At 37.0% G+C, this 17213-nt stretch overlaps 1 protein-coding gene across 1 annotated transcript; it reads right to left on the reverse strand.

Moving 5' to 3' along the window:
• Positions 1 to 2999: 2999 nt before the first annotated feature.
• NTS (neurotensin) lies at positions 3000 to 16852 on the reverse strand. Its single transcript, XM_058805540.1, has 4 exons — positions 16655 to 16852; positions 12540 to 12601; positions 6216 to 6440; positions 3000 to 4748 (listed from the first exon to the last, which is right to left on the reverse strand). Exons 1-4 carry the CDS (start codon positions 16713 to 16715, stop codon positions 4602 to 4604), a joined length of 495 nt encoding a protein of 164 aa, XP_058661523.1. The 5' UTR covers positions 16716 to 16852; the 3' UTR covers positions 3000 to 4601.
• Between the last annotated feature and the right edge of the window lie 361 nt (positions 16853 to 17213).

Raw genomic sequence — 17213 nt, forward strand, 5'->3', positions numbered from 1 at the left:
CTCGGAGGAATCATTCAGTCAAACAAAGCTTGCCTGCTAATGAGGTACCACAAGGCTCTTTTATTCCACGGTCTGATTGACTGGTCTGGCAGACCCATCCGAGTATCCTGGATTTGGATGACTTTGAAATCTGGTCATGAATATTGTGCTTTTGTGTGTGTTGTAACATGACACCCGCTGGATTCAAGAGGCTGGATGAGAATGTCAAGTTTCAGTAAAAATTAATATTAACAAGCAAATATGTTTAAGCTCTTCTTTTTTACAAAGTTTAGATACACAATTCTAATGCTCTCTGGAAATCTGGTAAATTGAAAGAAACAATCATTTGACATGTATTTATTACTTCATTAGGGTCAGGGATATTTACTCTATCTATCTATCTATCTATCTATCTATCTATCTATCTATCTATCTATCTATCTATCTACCTATCTATTTTCAGGGTTTTGCAGCTTCACTCGCTAATTCTGAATGCTTGCATTTGGCAGCAATTAAAATCTCATTCTCCAGGTTCCTTGCAGAGGTCAACCCCTCTCTTCCACTTTTTTTGCTTCATGGGGAGTGAGATCCAGGTGCTGACTTGATATACCACAGAAGTCAGCACAGTTTATTTTGCAGATTATCTGAAACTCTTGTTTTCTCACTGCGTGCAGTCAGACCAGGATTTTGGATGTGGAGGACATCAACGATCCATCTGGAACCTTAGGAAATTTAAGAAAAAACTGCTCTTCTTTCTGCCCTCCAACATGAAATTATTGTAGTGGTAGCTTGTATCTTCAATTTGAAACTCTACAGTGCAAATTGGTAACTAATCTTGGGGGAAAAGAATAAAGTTCAAGACCAGTTTTTTCTACATTTTGTGTTTACTAAGAGTCGGATATGAGGCATAGCCAATATCATACATTTCAAAATTAAATCTCTCTTAATCTGAAAAGTCAACATTTCATCCTGTGGTTTGCAGCACATCCATTAAACCCTTACCTAAAACATAAAACAAAATTTTAATTTCTAATAGAAAATACAGAAAATATTAAAACTTATACCACAAGCAAGATTTAAGAACTAAAGACTTATGTTATCAGCACTGCCTTTAACCTGTTAATTGATAACAGCAACTATTATATAATAATGTTTCTTTTAAAGACAAAGTAACAAATATATGCTTCAGAGATGATAAAATTATTAATATATCTGTGTTTTACTTTTTCTGTCTAGGGCATTTGAAACATTATGGATGATAACTTAGAAATATATAAAATCAAAGTAAATCTCAGTTCCATTTAATTCTTCATTAGAAAGTACTGACAGGTTTCTGCAATAACTATATGACTATATCCAATATTTTAGGAGTCTAAGAAATAGTTAAGTATGAAGTTTCTGAATAATTGGTATAATTATTCATCTATTAACTTAATTTAAAAGTCAGTCATGTAATTTATAAGAAAAATGTGGTTCTCTGAAGACATAGAAAGAGACAGAACATCTCTCAATAATTGCTTTTATAAAACAAAATTGCCCTTATCAAAGGGAGTTCTTTAAGAAAAGGTAGTGGTCTTCAAAATAGTAATTTTAAATGGGAAGGGAAGGGAAGGGAAGGGAAGGGAAGGGAAGGGAAGGGAAGGGAAGGGAAGGGAAGGGAAGGGAAGGGAAGGGAAGGGAAGGGAAGGGAAGGGAAGGGAAGGGAAGGGAAGGGAAGGGAAGGGAAGGGAAGGGAAGGGAAGGGAAGGGAAGGGAAGGGAAGGGAAGGGAAGGGAAGGGAAGGGAAGGGAAGGGAAGGGAAGGGAAGGGAAGGGAAGGGAAGGGAAGGGAAGGGAAGGGAAGGGAAGGGAAGGGAAGGGAAGGGAAGGGAAGGGAAGGGAAGGGAAGGGAAGGGAAGGGAAGGGAAGGGAAGGGAAGGGAAGGGAAGGGAAGGGAATTCTCTAAGTTTCTGAATTAGTAAGTTCACATATTGTGATAGCTTTCTCTGACCTGAACTTCATCCAGGACTCATTCCTGCTGCAAATATAGCTGCATGGATATTGCAGGCAATGCACAGTTACGGGTGAGGCAGGTATCCTGCGGATCTCACTGAAGAATGTGCAAAATAGAGACAAATACACCTAAGCCTATAATATTTCTGCCGTCATCCAAAAATGAAGGCTAAAGAAAGGCTGCCATTCCACAGCAGTGAAGCCATCGGGAGGTAGCAGCAGTTAGAAGAGAGAAGGGATTTCAAGCAAAGAAGTCTCCCAGACTTCAATATTTCCTTTAACAGCTCTGAACACCTGGCTTAATTCTATGGCTTGTGTTTTCTACTATTTTAATACTGCTATGCTTGCTTTTCATGAATGACTAATAAATTGAAAAGCCAGCACCGGCTTTTTTAACTTAACTGACCATATTGCAATTACAGTTTATGTTTCCTTATCTAGTTCAGACTGTCACACTGAATGACATTCCTCTGACACCTCCATCAGAGGCTAGGGACAACTGACAAGCAGTACTTTCCAGCCATACTTTAAACTGTCTCCACCAGTGACACAAAGTAGCTGTCTGTGTGCGGATTCACAGTCTGCTGAGAGGAAATGGGTTATTTAATGCCATTTCCAGCCAGTCTGACTAATCTGCTAGCTCTGCACTGCAAAGAGCAAGTACATGGTCACAAGGTGGTGTGGAACACTAGATGGGGACGGAACAGGGAGTATCATCATTTGAAGTCATATACCATTACCATGACTGTCTAAATTACCTCAAAAATGAGACATGGAAGGGTGTTTGTTTCTGAAAAAATTACATTCTCTATCAGATGACAACCACATTACCTTACCCTATTTTATTTACCTTTAATATCGTTAAATTTAACATAGGAGAAATAAAATGACTGGTTTTTTGGTCTTATTTTTCTGGTTTTCCCATGAAAAAGTGATCTGAATTTTCTTTTTTTTTTTTTTTTTTTTTTTTTTTTGTCCTCAGGTTCTGCAAGCAGCGAATTTTGGAACAAACTGCTCTGCTTTCTTATATCAGAGCAAAAGACATTTTAGAATGCAAATATCCATAATAGGACTAGGGATGTTACAAGTTTGTTGGAAAGAAAGCATTTCTTAACCACTTGAGAGCATGCTGGGTCTCCAGTCTAATTCAATGTGTTTTGTAAAAAAAAGCAAGGGGTGTGAATTTACTTATTTAAGCAAAGCCCTTAAGCACATTAAGCACTTAAAACATTGAGACTGAATGTACTTAATTGCTTTGCTGTATTTGAGTCATAATGATTATTGCAATAATTAGTTTATGCTCAGGTATTTCTTGTCAGTGCATGCATTTAAGGGTTATTGAATGAATAAACTGATTAATAATATTTGCAGTGAGAAAAGGAAATATAATTAGCTTTAATATTGTTAAAATACATTTTACTTTAAAAACTCCATCCCTCCCCATGAAACAAAGTGTAACAAACTTGTGAGAGGATTTGAAAATTCTCCAAGTGTTTGGGTTTCTGTTGGGTTCTTGGTTGTTTGAGGGCATTTTTTGTTAGATTTTTTTTTTGGGGGGGGGGTGATGGTGTGTTTATTTGTTGGAGAAGAATTGCTTTGAGGAAATACATCAAACAGGAAACAGGTATGTTTTCAAAAACAATGTCTGTCCCACTTTTGCCTTCTGGTCTGAGCATCCAGGCTTCACAGGTCTTGGACAACCCCTCACTTTTCATGGTTGTTGTGGGCCCCAGCCCATTCAGACTTTTCCTCCAAACTGGAACCCAGAATCATTGAGATCCCAAATCTCATGCACACATCACAAACACGGAACTGGAAAATGTGTAACTTTCAGGAAACAGTTGATTCCTCATGGCTTGAAAACATTTTTTCCCATGCTGTGACCCTCCCTCTCTGTTAGCTTCCAAGACTGTTTTCAACTGTGAAACTTCCTGTTTTATAGAAATTTGTGGAAGGAAGGAAAGGAAATGCCTTTCAATAGTAATTTTAAGATGTTCTACTTTCAATTAATCTTTCCAACACTTCACTAAATTTCTTGTTGTTTCTTGTTTTTCCTGAGCATTCATAGATTAGAAATAAAAAATTCAAAATTCACTTACAAGCAAGCTATTTAAAATATTCATTTTGAAACTGCCATTTAATAGTTAATCCTTTTCTTCCTTGGACCTATTGCTAATAAATTAAACTAGTCAAAACATAAAATACTGTGGCACTGCTTACTACTATATTATTCAAGAAATTTGGAAACATTTACATGTTTGAGGTGTTGCATTAAGAGTCTGTAAGATTCTCAGTAGGATTTATGGACAATATCAATTTACTTGGTGTTATGTTGGTATGCTTTATAAAACTGGAAAAGACTGCTAGATTGTTTGAAAGCATGTTGAAATCTCAGTTTTGTACAATACATCATGCTTAAAAACTAGTTTTATTTGCAAATGTATTAGTCCAATTATCTCAAGTAGGAAAAATCCACAATCAAGAAACAGCAATTGCAAAAAAGACACAGCTATGTTATCATCTTGATTTTCCAGAGTATATTTTCACACAAGTATGATTTTAGATTTAGATAAGATAACCATAATGCACAGTTACCTATGAACTAAATATACATTGTTTTCTTCTGCTGCATCAGTAATATGAACTTCTCTTGAGTATGTATGGTCTTCTAGCTTTGTTCACATGTAGCTGCCGCTTCAGAATATAGGGATTTTTTCTCTTCATGATTTCTTTTTCTTGGCTTGAGTTCTCCAGATCAAAAGCATCTTGCTGTAGTAACTGTAGGATGCAAGAAGAGACACACTGTTATCTACTTTTTTTTTATAATGAAGATTATAATCTCCTCCGAATTTTAATGAAATATTAACATATTTTATTGCCACCAATACAATCTGTAGCTGCAGCATTAATTTAAAAATATATAAAACTCAAGACACAAAACTTAAATCAGGCTAAATATGAGCGGAGCCCTACAGAAGTGATTTTTAAATTCCACTTCAACAGATTAGATAACTGGTTTTGACTAGAGAGGAAAGCTGGTTTATCCTACTTAGACCAAAACTCAAACAGACTGAAAGTTTTCTAATGACTATCACTCTGTTATCACATGTTTAGGTTAAACACCTACATGCACTGCTTGCTGGTTCCATCTGTTGAGAAATATTTTATTCTACAATTTCCTGCAAAGCAGGGAACTGTGACTAAGATATATGGGTTATTGCATATTTGGTTCTAGGGTAGTTCCTTTCCAGCAATAAATGCACTGAAGAAGAGCATCTGCAGAAAACTCTGGTTCTCAAAGAGGTTGCAGTCCTTTGCATGGACCACCCCAGCTAACATGAGGATTGGGAATATAAAGAGTTATGAGAGCAAAGCAAAACAAAACAAACAAAACCCCAAACAAACAAGCTAACAAACAAAACCAAAACTAACCAAAAAATATCTGGATTCACCTAGACTGTACATGAACCTGAGATAGATGAAGAAATTTGCTTTACTGGAAAGTGGGTAGCGACACTGAGTTATCTTTTTTCACTACACAAAGCAGCTTTTAGTGCAATATCTAACAATGCAAGGGGATTGTGCCTAGTGTGCTTCTGTGTAGTCACTGTAATCGCTGTACTAAACTAAACATCAGAAATGGACTATAAACAATCACTGTTTAAGAGCAGCAATCTTCATACAATCACAATGTCAACTTCCAGGACCCTCTTTAGGTGTAGGGAAACCAAAAGCAGGAGTTACCTTGTTGCCAGTTTCCTAGCAATGATAAGAAAACCAGAATACCTAGTAAAATGGTATGTACACATGGGCATGTATCCCTGCATTTTGAATTCATTTTGCCTTAGGGTCCTCAAACAGAAACACTGGGTACATTTATTTATGCAATAGATCTATAATAACCTCATGTCTGTTAGGCAGATATTAATTATGTTTTCTGGCGTAGTGATGACTTTCATATGCTTGTTTGGTTACCTGAAATGGCTACAAAGAGTGGAGAAAGTACATAGTTAAGAAAAGTTCTCATTTATCCATGGGTTTTTGTAAGAAACAAACACTCAGGTCATCAGAAACTGCACTAATTCACTGCTTATACTGGAAGAGGCATTTTATAGGTACTACAGAATATAAAAAAGGGAAGGAAAGCTCAGACAATGTGATGGAGGTCACATGGATATGGATTTTACAACATCACTACAAACATTTAATGCAGTAGAAATATGCATTTGTGATGGTTTGTGTTACCTCCCAGTGCTGAAAAGCTCTGCTGTGGCAAACTTTTTGGAGTTGATATACTGTCAGCATTGCTTCCAAGCTGAAGCCATCCAGAGCGGCAGGGAACTGTCTTCCTGGAACCAGATCCTCCTCATCTACCTCTACTGTTTCCCCCATTTGGTTGTTTATGTTGTTGACAAGATTGCAGACATTTAGCAGGGTCACCTTCCAGTAAGGAAGTTTTGCTCTGTTAATCTGAAAATAAAAACACCCACCATTAAATGTATTTTGGGTTTTTTGTATCCATGTGCTACATTCAAACGTTTTGTTAGAAACAAGTTTATGTTTCTGAAGTGCTTTTCATCTGGTCAACTTTTAGACAATAATTAGAGTGCAGAACTTAGGACAACTCATTTATTACACACGCCAAGTCTGCTTCCTTGCAGCCTTGCCCCCCAGGTAGATATAAATGATGAAAAAGCTCAACTGCTACCAAACCAGAATGGCAGCATTTCATAGTCATTCTGCACAGGTGCAAACAAAAACACAGATGGAAATTAATATAATATAAATTCACAGGTGTAAATAAGGATAATGAATCAAACCCACTGGATAAATTCCCAGCTCAGGAATCCAAGCTGGATGCCTGTGGTTAACTAGACACTCCTCCCTAGTTCAGCACAAATAGCAGTCATCCCAAAATTCCCTGAGAAAAGGAATGGAGGCCCTGATTCAGGACAAGCTGTCTGATGAATCTGGGTCTGAAGTTACAGAATCTGTAAGCCCCACGAGTTTTGGATGCTGGAAAGTGAAGAGCCTGGGAGATGTCAATTGAAGATCTATAGGCTTAGGGAGATGGAGCAAAGACAAAACATAGCTGTGAAAACAAAGTACTCCTGATTTGGTAACTGGACTGAAAAACTGAGACCAACTGTATTTATGTGGCCCAACATGAACCTGTTATAGAAAGATAGAAAAAAGGAAATTTCACCATGGTTTGTCTCAAATTTTGCTTTTTCCAGTACATTTCATTATGTATGAGCTCTTAAACTATTTTAAAGAAATGCTGATAAGCATAATTTTTACTTTTCTACTGGTATTGTTTTTTCCAAGCAGTTGCAGCAGCAGTCTTCCATTTTGATTACCAATAGCAAAAATTAAGTTTAAAACTTAATTCCTATCTCATTTACTGCTTTTCATTATTTTGCCATTTTCTTCATTCTCCCACTACTAGTTATTTCTTCTGCACTGTACTCCTTTCAGTGCTGAGTATAGAATTGAGTTTCCTTCAACTAGAACTGGTGACACAGCAATCTCCAACCAAAAGCCACATAGCAAACTCCTAGTTATTCCTTGCAAGAATTTCCTTGCTATGCACATTAGACCTTACCTATGAACTGAGATGTAGTTGCTTCTTTTCCTCTATGCATGAAGTTAAATACAGGTATGACACTAACACAGACATCGCCTTTCACCCATACTCGTAGCACTGATTGAGTGTGGATGCAGTGCTTACTTGGCTGAGCATCAGGTAATCACAGAACCTGTTTCTTTAGGGATCCTTTCTAACAAAGGGGCCTTGCGTGCAAGATTTATGTAAATTCATCACACTTGACTATTTTTTGAGGGAAAAGAAAGTTCAGAGAAATGAGGAAGAAACAAGAAAATTGGGCATCACTTTTAGCATTAGTTACAAAAAGTTTTCTTTTGTCCATGATCATTACTCCAACATAGATCTGAGAAATATATGCCCATCAAAATAAGAATGATTTAGCCTTTTAATAAAACTGCTGCGCATTCTCAGATTCCTGACAACATTAAACAAAAAAAAGATTTTTTTTGTTTTGAGGCTAAGAAACCAAATCTGAAATCTTATTTGGAAGCTTGTAATTGGTACTGCACTCTTTACTTTGAGCTCATTTGTTTTCTCATTGAAGTACCCTAGTTAGCCTATCAAATTTCTTAAAAAGACATGACAGTTTCAAGATAAAATTATTCTCTTTGCAGAATATCTAATTTTATCAACAGAAGCTAAACTAGGGAAAAGATCAAATACCCAAGGCAATTTCAAAATGTTCTTTGGTCTGCTTTAATATATTTTTGAAATATAAAAATATGGAGCTTTACATGAAAAATGGGGAGGCTTCTCCAGTTCACTGCTCTCTCCTGGGTATGCAAAAGAAATGTGAGCCAGCACTGCAACAGCTAAATCGCAATAGAATCTAGATCCAGTTCTATGTGAGCCAGTGAGATTGCTGAGTTAAGAACCAAAAATATTCCAGTGGATAGAAACAGAAGAGTAAAGGATAGGGTGATTTTTCATGCCTTCTTGCACAATTTATAGAATCTTTTTGATCTAAAGTTACTACTTGATGTCATTCTGCACATCTATGTATAAAGGAACTTTCCTCTGTGTATTAGTGAAGTACTTATGTAGCAGATTTGTTTAGGTGAAAATTGTCTCCTACTTATGAGATGAGGAGAAAGCAAATTTTCAGTGCTGTCTTCAAGCTTCTAATTAATATTTCATTTGTTAAGGGAGTCTCATTCCTATTAATGCCATGAATATATCACCTCAAAAAAAAAGTATTTTTACTTAGATACTGCTTCTGACCTACTGCTACCATTAACAATTCAGTCAGAGTGAATTTTGGGTTATTTTAATTGAAAGTGGAGTTTTCCAGGTCATGTCCAGTCAGCAAACAAGGCAGTCATGTTATTTTTCTGCTCCACTATCACATCAAGCATTAATATCAGACCACTTTGCTTTTCTGGGTTATGGAAAATAACTGAGGCTGTAATTCTAAAGGCATATGTAAAAAAACAGTCTAAGGTGATGATAATCCAAATTTTCAGATTAATTTATAATATGGGATAAACTTTATATATTATATATTTATATGTATTTTCCACGCAGATCTAAGCAATATCAAGTACAGCAGCTCAACAAATGGTTTGGAAAACACCCACACAATAAAACAAGGAACCCTTATCTGCCAAGGTAGAACAAATTTTTTTAAGAGTAACTTGAAAAATATCTGGGAATAATCTGAAGAAAGAAAGGAAATTGAAGTATGAACTAGAATTTTAAAAGTATATGAATACTGAAGTGAATATGACGTATGTATTTCCACTGTTGAACATGCTTGTAAATAAGAATCAGATATATAATTTCTCCCACTTCATGGATCTTGAAAGAGAATTTAAGATCATCTAAGAAACTGAAATAAGTGTATTTCCTTCTTTGACAAGAGGTTTGTCCTATGCAAGACAAAAGAGATTTCCAAGTTACAATTTATATGGTATTTTATTTCCATATCTGGTTGAATGATACCCCTGATAGTTTCCCTAAGATACTTCTTTTGTTACAATCCATCCATACATCCCAAATGCTATTTTTCATTAGGGAAAATTATACCTGCTTTTTACATTCTTGTCTTTATCTAGTAAAAGCAGATAAAAAGCAAATTCATTACAAAGTAAAAATCCCTAGTTAGTGTAGGATCTCTATGGTTCTTTTTCATGATAGCAGTTGAATTTTGTTCAGATTGTAACCATAGAAATAATATACTTAATCAGATATATATGAATTCTGTTAAAGAAGATGTTCTTCCATGGTGCATATTAATGCCTGTAAACCTAATTAATTTTTATGCAATGACTGAGTCCGGAAGTCACTAACTCCTAGATAGCTGTAGGTTCCTCCTACTTCTAGACAGCTCCTCAGACAAGGAGGCTAAACTCTCTGGGAAAATGAACTCATAAATAGGCATCCTACAACAAGGAAAACTCAGTGGGTCCATTAATTCAGATATATTCTCCAAGGAATACTTTCATTTCAATTTTTTCCTTCCCCTCTAAATAACATAGTGTCAATCTTTTTGAGTTCAGAAAAGATTCTTCGTGCAACTAGTGGTTTCCAGCAAGCATTTAGGAAGGTAGAAACAGTTATCTCTTTGGTATGAATAGAGCTTTTTTATTTAAAACAAAAAGAGAGACAGGATATAACTGTCCACATATTTTGACAAGTCAGGTTTTGTTCTTTTACCTGACCTTCCCAATGGCTTTATGGATTTTATCTTAGGAAAAAGACAGAGCATTATAAGCATTTGTTTGATCCTTGTATCTTGGGTCAGATGTAACAGCAGGGAAGGGTGACAAACTGTATTAAGTGTTGAAGACAGATTGCAATAAGCACGAACTAATTCTTTAAGGATGGAGAGTGATTCAGCATATAGGTGACCTTAAGAGCAGCTTGAAAAGGGGCAGCAGGCACTGGACAACAGTCTGTGAAATTAAAGGCATAAGGCAATTCTTCCCATAATACTGGATAGACTACTGAATATTGCAAAAGGTGTGTTTAAGCCCTGGTTGTCGTCTTGATACTATAGCCCACAAGTGCCTACTTAGGTAGATTTTTGTTCTATCAAATACTAAACCCTCAAGTGATAATCAATTTTGCTGCACTTTTAGATCTCAGCTTTCATAAACAGTAATTATTTTCCCATCTTAATGCTGTTTAAATTGTTAGTATTTCTTTTGCTGATTACCAAGTAAGTGTCAAATACAGTCTGTGCAATTTAGCAGTAATTGCCCTCAAATGGAACCAGATCTCAGGTACCACACAAGACAGGTATTACACATACTGTCTTCAAATTTGTATATCACACCAGAACCATAATTTGTTGTAACAAGGGTTAAAATCTGGCAGTGGACAACAGAAAAAAAGTAATTTCAGTAATTAATGGGATTGTGATATTACTCTTGTAGAAGACTTGATGCACAGTTTTTAGTGTTTCTACTATGTCTTGCTTTGATGTCAAGAGACAACATAAATTCATTCATAATGAACTTTAGATGGTGATTTAAGGCAGTATAATGCAGAATTAAAGCAATGAAAGCAATGTCTCCAACATGAATCTACTGCGTCTGTCAACTTCAAGTGTCAGTTGACTGTGGTAAATACCCTGAGGGAGATGAACAGCAAGCTACATAACATCAAAAAACGTAAGAGTATTATGGCAAACATTGTGACACTATTAACTGGTGCAATATATTTGTGCATTTGGAGTCACCTGAGCTTGTGTTCTGTGGTGAGAGGGAGGAAAAGATGGAAATCACGTTCACAGATCCACTAAACTCAGTAGCAGAAATACCAATAGCTGCAGGGTTTTATTCCAGGGCATCATATGCTTTGCCACAGAGCAAAAAAATCTGTTTTTGTCGGCCTCTTACACTTAAATACGTTTCAGAAAAGGAGAAGTTATTAAATCTTTCTGAACCTTGGAAAAGTGAGTGGCCAACAGGTTTATTTGTAATCTAAGGTTAACTTTCATGCCAGTAAAGAACACTGAGATCTAAGAACTGCCAGACCAGTTAAAGAAAATGCATTTTCCGGCTTTATACTTCTAGTCTATCAAATAATCCTGTGAAAAAGGCCACTAAATGCAATATATGCAGAAGTCATCCTGGCAGGTTTTGTCTTTAACCTTCAACTAGTCATTGGCTTATGTAAATTTCTTTTTTGGGGGAGAAATTTTTCATTTCTCGTTTTATTTTCCATTACATTTAAATAACGACTTAAACTTTATTGGAATAACAAATTAAAATATTCACCTTAAACCCACAGCATTTGTTTCAGAGTTTGTTCTTTATATGTTGTTGAAGATATATCAGACACATATGTTTCTTAGATCATTTATGGAAATTAATTGTGTTGAGAAAGTGTCTATCAGCCTGTCCAATACATACATGCAACACTATCTGCTTCACCCTGTCAATATGAGGTTTTCACTGAATTTTTATATATTCATATTAAATAACATAAACATTATTCACAGTCTGGAAACCTGTCAAGGAAATGCCATTTACAAAGTTAGTATTTTCACAGTCATGCCCCCATGTTCCTGTACTGGCACTATGATCAAAATCCTAAACCAAAATTGGCATATGTATCAACTGGTTTTGCTTTATGATTGTCCTAATTTTATATGCATATAGGAAGGGTTCTGCATAAAAATAGCACTTACAGATTTGACTCAAGGTTAATTTAGCTTTCATCGGGCATAATCTTATTGGAAACACATTTCCTCACATAAATTTACATCTCTGTACATAACACAGTTTTGACAGTTTAATGAAAGTACCAGTGTTACAGCTGAGGAACATGTTTAGTGTGTCACATCAACACCTTTATATTCCCTTTGAACTGGAGAAAATCTTGCACCAAAGTAAAACCTAACACTGAACTTTTATGTCTAGACCGTAGGTTATTACTTTGTGCAAAGACTTTTGGGTTTGTAATGAGAATTCATTTGCTCCCTCCCTGTCAGGTAAAGGAAGAAAAATAATTACCTTTGATGTGTACATATTGGTCAATAAATCTGCTTCTAATGCTTTCATTTCCTCTTCTGAATCTGGAATAAACCAGAAACATATGTTTATTATTTGATCATAAATCATGGACATTTTAATTCAGCATACAGAAGTTAGATATTTAAATGGTTTTTAAAAATAAACAACAAACACAAACACCAGTGACCTAGAGGGACTGTTGCGAGTCTTCAGTTAACAGCAGCATTATATAAAAATAAATACTCAACACATTTTTAAAGCATGATCAAGCTTATTGAACTTAATGGAACTGTTCATTAATCTCAGCTTCATAGCAGAAAGGCTCATTAAACTGCAATTCCTTCAGTATTAAAAACCTGCAATATTCTTCATTATTTTCATAATAAATATTTGTAACATTTACTTACTTTGAAAAAAAATTGAGCATTTTTTCAAATAATATTTATTTAAGCAGTAATTATTTATGTAAATTGCAGTTTGATTACTTGATTAATAATCAACATTCTGTATTATTAAGTACGAATACTTAATTAAATTAATTATATTTTTACTGATATGAGGGAACTGAGCTTGACCAGTTTATGATAGAAACTCTTGATAATGTATATACAAAAAGAAAGTATTCTGACTGGAAGTCTATGGATTTTCTTTACTGATTTAATCGACCTTTGATAGCTCAGCAGACTTGCAAGACTTATGAGTTAATAGGGTAAAAATTGCTGTGGAAAGAGAAAAAACTTTCACAGACACAAAAAACAGACACATTTCTATACACAGCATCACAAGATGAAGATGACAATCACAATGAAGATCTGGTGCCTTGGTTGCATCAATCACAGCTCAAAGAGAAAAAATCAGTTAAGCCTTTAGGTGAAATACAGTTCCACATAGCTTTTACCTTTCCTGGAATACCAACAATCCAAAACCAAACAATGCACTAATATTTCAAACCATACTCAACCGAAATATATACCATATTCCTATAGGTAATGTCTCACTTTAAATAATCAATGCTGTTGGCATGTAAGACCCTACCACTGAATATGGGGATAGATTCTGCCCATGCCTTCATTTCAGGGATCATCACCATGCCGTGTCACTGCCTTTCACAGAACATGAGACTGTAAGGGACCACAAGAATGTGCTAATGTGCCACAGGTTTCTATCAGCACAGAAGGCACTCATTACAATGTTCTTAAGAATCAGTCATATTCAATCTCAATAAATATCACATTTACTATCACTTTGTTTCTTCTTTAGGAAGCTCTCCTAAATATCAGTGCTTACTCAGTTGCTTCTGATTTCAAGTCTAATTTATTTCTAATTAGAAATGTATCCATGGTTTGCAAATAAATTCCTACACTATAAATAATACCTTTCTATTTGCAGTATTTACCCATCATGTATTTATTGAGAGGAATCATTGCCCTTCCAAGCTTAGTGTTTTCGTGTGTCCTTACAAGATTAGCAAACAAGTGCAAGATCACTGTGTCCTTTTGGTCAAAAACAATCACTCTGGAAATCCCATAAATGCTTCATTGAAAGGCTATTCCCAGATTTATTGGACTCTCACCTATTCTGCTTCCTTGCAAAAGCCTTGTATTCCCAAACTCACCAGAGCAGCCCTCTTCTGTCCCTGTGTTCTCAAGAGAGAACAGGATAGCACAGTTTGGTTCAGCTTCAATACTTAATCACCTTAATGCTTACCATTAGCTGCAGAGGGCAGCTGTCTTACAAGTCTTTTGGTTTTGCTTGTCTTTTGTGGCTGAAAAACCCCAAAAACCAGGTTAGATAACAAGATAATATTTTATTCCTCAGATTTCCAACAGTTGTGCTTTTCTTAAAAAGGATCTTCTAACAGGAATTTCTATTACTTCCTAAGCCACTGCATTTTGTATTGTTGCACTGCTTCTTATTCCTATTATTTAGGTCATCAAAAACTTCCACGTGTCCCACATATCCCTTTCCTCTGTAGGGATGCTCCTGCTCACCTTTGCATTACCAACACAATAGATTCATTCATTATTTTTAGCATCAAAGCAATTGCATTTAAGTGACTTGCTGTAATACTGATCTACAACTAGTCTTATTCAATGTTTAAAATTTTCATATTAAATAGGACTAGTTGTACACCAGTCAGCAAGTCTCTAGCCGCTGATCTCCAACCTAATGCCTTTCAGCCCCTTCAGCAGGAATAGCAGCCAGTTTTGCCAGCTTTACCATTAGCCAAAGTTCTGCTAGCAGCACACAATCATCCCAGCTGAATTTCTATCAATGATAGCATCTCCTGTGAGCAGGTGAGCACACACAATGACAGCATCATAATTCGTGGGGTCCTGGATCACACCAGCTGAGAACAATAAAAGGACTTGTGCCTGGTTAGCACCTTTGTTTCTCTAAAAGATGAAAGGTAGCTTCCACACATCATCTGGAAGATAGCTGAAGGCATAAAAGATGGGAAGGAAGGTATTAAGAAGCATTTGGATTGGAAAAAAAGAAATCTAGAGGACATTATTTAGGAGTCAAGATTCCTTGAGTGAAGAATAAAGCAAGGCTTGGAGGGAGAGAAGGATGAATGTTCATGTAATTCCAGAGTTAAAAAAAAAGAGATGGATGAGGAGCAAAAGCATAAAAAGAACAGACTCTCAGAGAGCAATGTATAAAAAGCCTGGTTACACATTATTGTTAAAAACAGAGAGAAATCCACACAGTTTGATGTATTCTTAACTCCACTGACAAGAAAAATAGTTTCTACTCATATATTCACATTTTAAAGGAATAATTACATTCTACAGGTACATACTAACACCTGAGGGCAAACACTTTCAAAAAATTAATTTTTTTAAATAGTGTAACTGTCCATATTAGTTACAGATTATTTGAGCCCCATCACACAAGCTTCTCTGTGTCGTTTCTCATTTACAAATAATTTCAAATTTTCAAGCAAATAAACCATTGTGTCAGTTCCCCACACAGTTTGGCTTCTGGGGCATTTTTTATGAACCCATTTTAGTTCCCACTTATTTTTACTTTAGTAGTCTTTCATTAAGGCTCCTTAACGAGTTGAATTTGAAACTGCTTCACTGAAAATACTAGTGAAGAACTTGTCTAAAAACCTTAGAAATATATGGGGAGAAAAAAAAGTTAAGCTTTGTCACTGAGATCATGCATTCTCTATAATATACAGAACAATTATATTTAAACTGTAATAAAATACAGGTATCATATGGTTTACATTTTTCTCCTGCAAGGGAATACAAACTGTAAACTTCCATCTAGAGCGAGAATTAGGAATTCTGAGTCCCTCTGAACACTAAGGTTGAAAAAGTAAAGTTATCTGTAAATTTACCTTGTAATTTAGTGGAGTTAAAAATCAATTTTCAAGTTAGTTCAGATTGGATTTTGCAGGCTATTCTGCTGCATATATGCGTGCATACACCTGTTTAACTATCACCATAGCTATTTGGTCATAAACTTTAGACATAAATGGCAGATGCTTAAGATGTGTCATTTTTCAAAGAAGCAAGAAATGCATTTTAATATATTGTCCTCCTTTTGATCTTTTTAAAGCAGTTGCTCTTGGAGAAGAGATGCATTTACATCAACCTTCTTACTGTGTGATCTGCCTGTACTTCAGCGGGGGTTTTTTTTGTAATAATTTCAGATTTGTTGTTAGCAACTTTTTCTCCAGATAATAAAATTGTATTTCTCTTTCTAAAAAGCAACTGAAGGGCATACATATTCATGTTGATTTGGATTACAGCAGCTATTCATGAGCTGCAGAAATAACAATTTGTATCTTAATTTGGAAATACATGACATTCAATGAAACGCAGCACAGCCAAGCAGATGGTCTGCACTGATTTGTACTTCCAATGACTAGTCTACACCAATTGCCGTGGTATGGATGCTGCGAGGAGGAATGGAGAAAGTTGGAGGAGTGGTGTAAAAGAGCAGTGACGCTGGCCAGAGCCCGTTATCAGAGGCGGCTCCGGGGGCAGCGGGCGGGCAGGAGCGCCTTCCTTCCCCTCGCGGCTGCCGGTCCCGCTCACGGCCGCGGCTCCGCGCCCAGCGCTCGCCCCGAGGGGCGCGGGGCGGGCGGAGCGGGCACTTACCCGAGCAGAGGCTGCAGGAGGCCAGGGCCAGCAGCACCACGCACACCAGCTGCACTCTCATCCTTGCCGCGCCGCCCTCTAGAAAGTAAAGTCCATAAATCCTAGGGAGAGACGGAGAGAGAGACAGAGACAGAGACAGAGAGACAGAGACAGACAGAGCCCCGCCGCTCCTCGCCCTCCGCACGCGTGCTGACGGGCGGCTGCAGGCACCAGACGGGGGACCCAGACCATTCCCCAACTATATAAGCCGCGGGGTGATGTCACGGCGGTACCGCCATCGCCTCCTGACGAAGCTCCCTCCCTCCCTCGCTCCCTCCCTCGCTCCCTCGCTCCCTCCCTCGCTCCCTCCCTGTTCCCCCCGTCCCGCTGCCCCCTCCCCGCCGCTCCGCGCCCGCTGACGCCACTCGCCGCCTGACGCACTCGGAGCCCCGCGGGGCGCGCAGCGAGCCCCCGCACCCACGGCGCCCGCCACGGCTTCTCCCGAAAGGGAGCTCTCCCGGGATTTTTTATTATTGTCATTATTATTTCCAAAAAAAGTTTCCGCAGGTGCTCCGTCCCC

This window comes from Ammospiza caudacuta, chromosome 5, assembly GCF_027887145.1.
Source record: "Ammospiza caudacuta isolate bAmmCau1 chromosome 5, bAmmCau1.pri, whole genome shotgun sequence".
NCBI lineage: Eukaryota > Metazoa > Chordata > Aves > Passeriformes > Passerellidae > Ammospiza > Ammospiza caudacuta.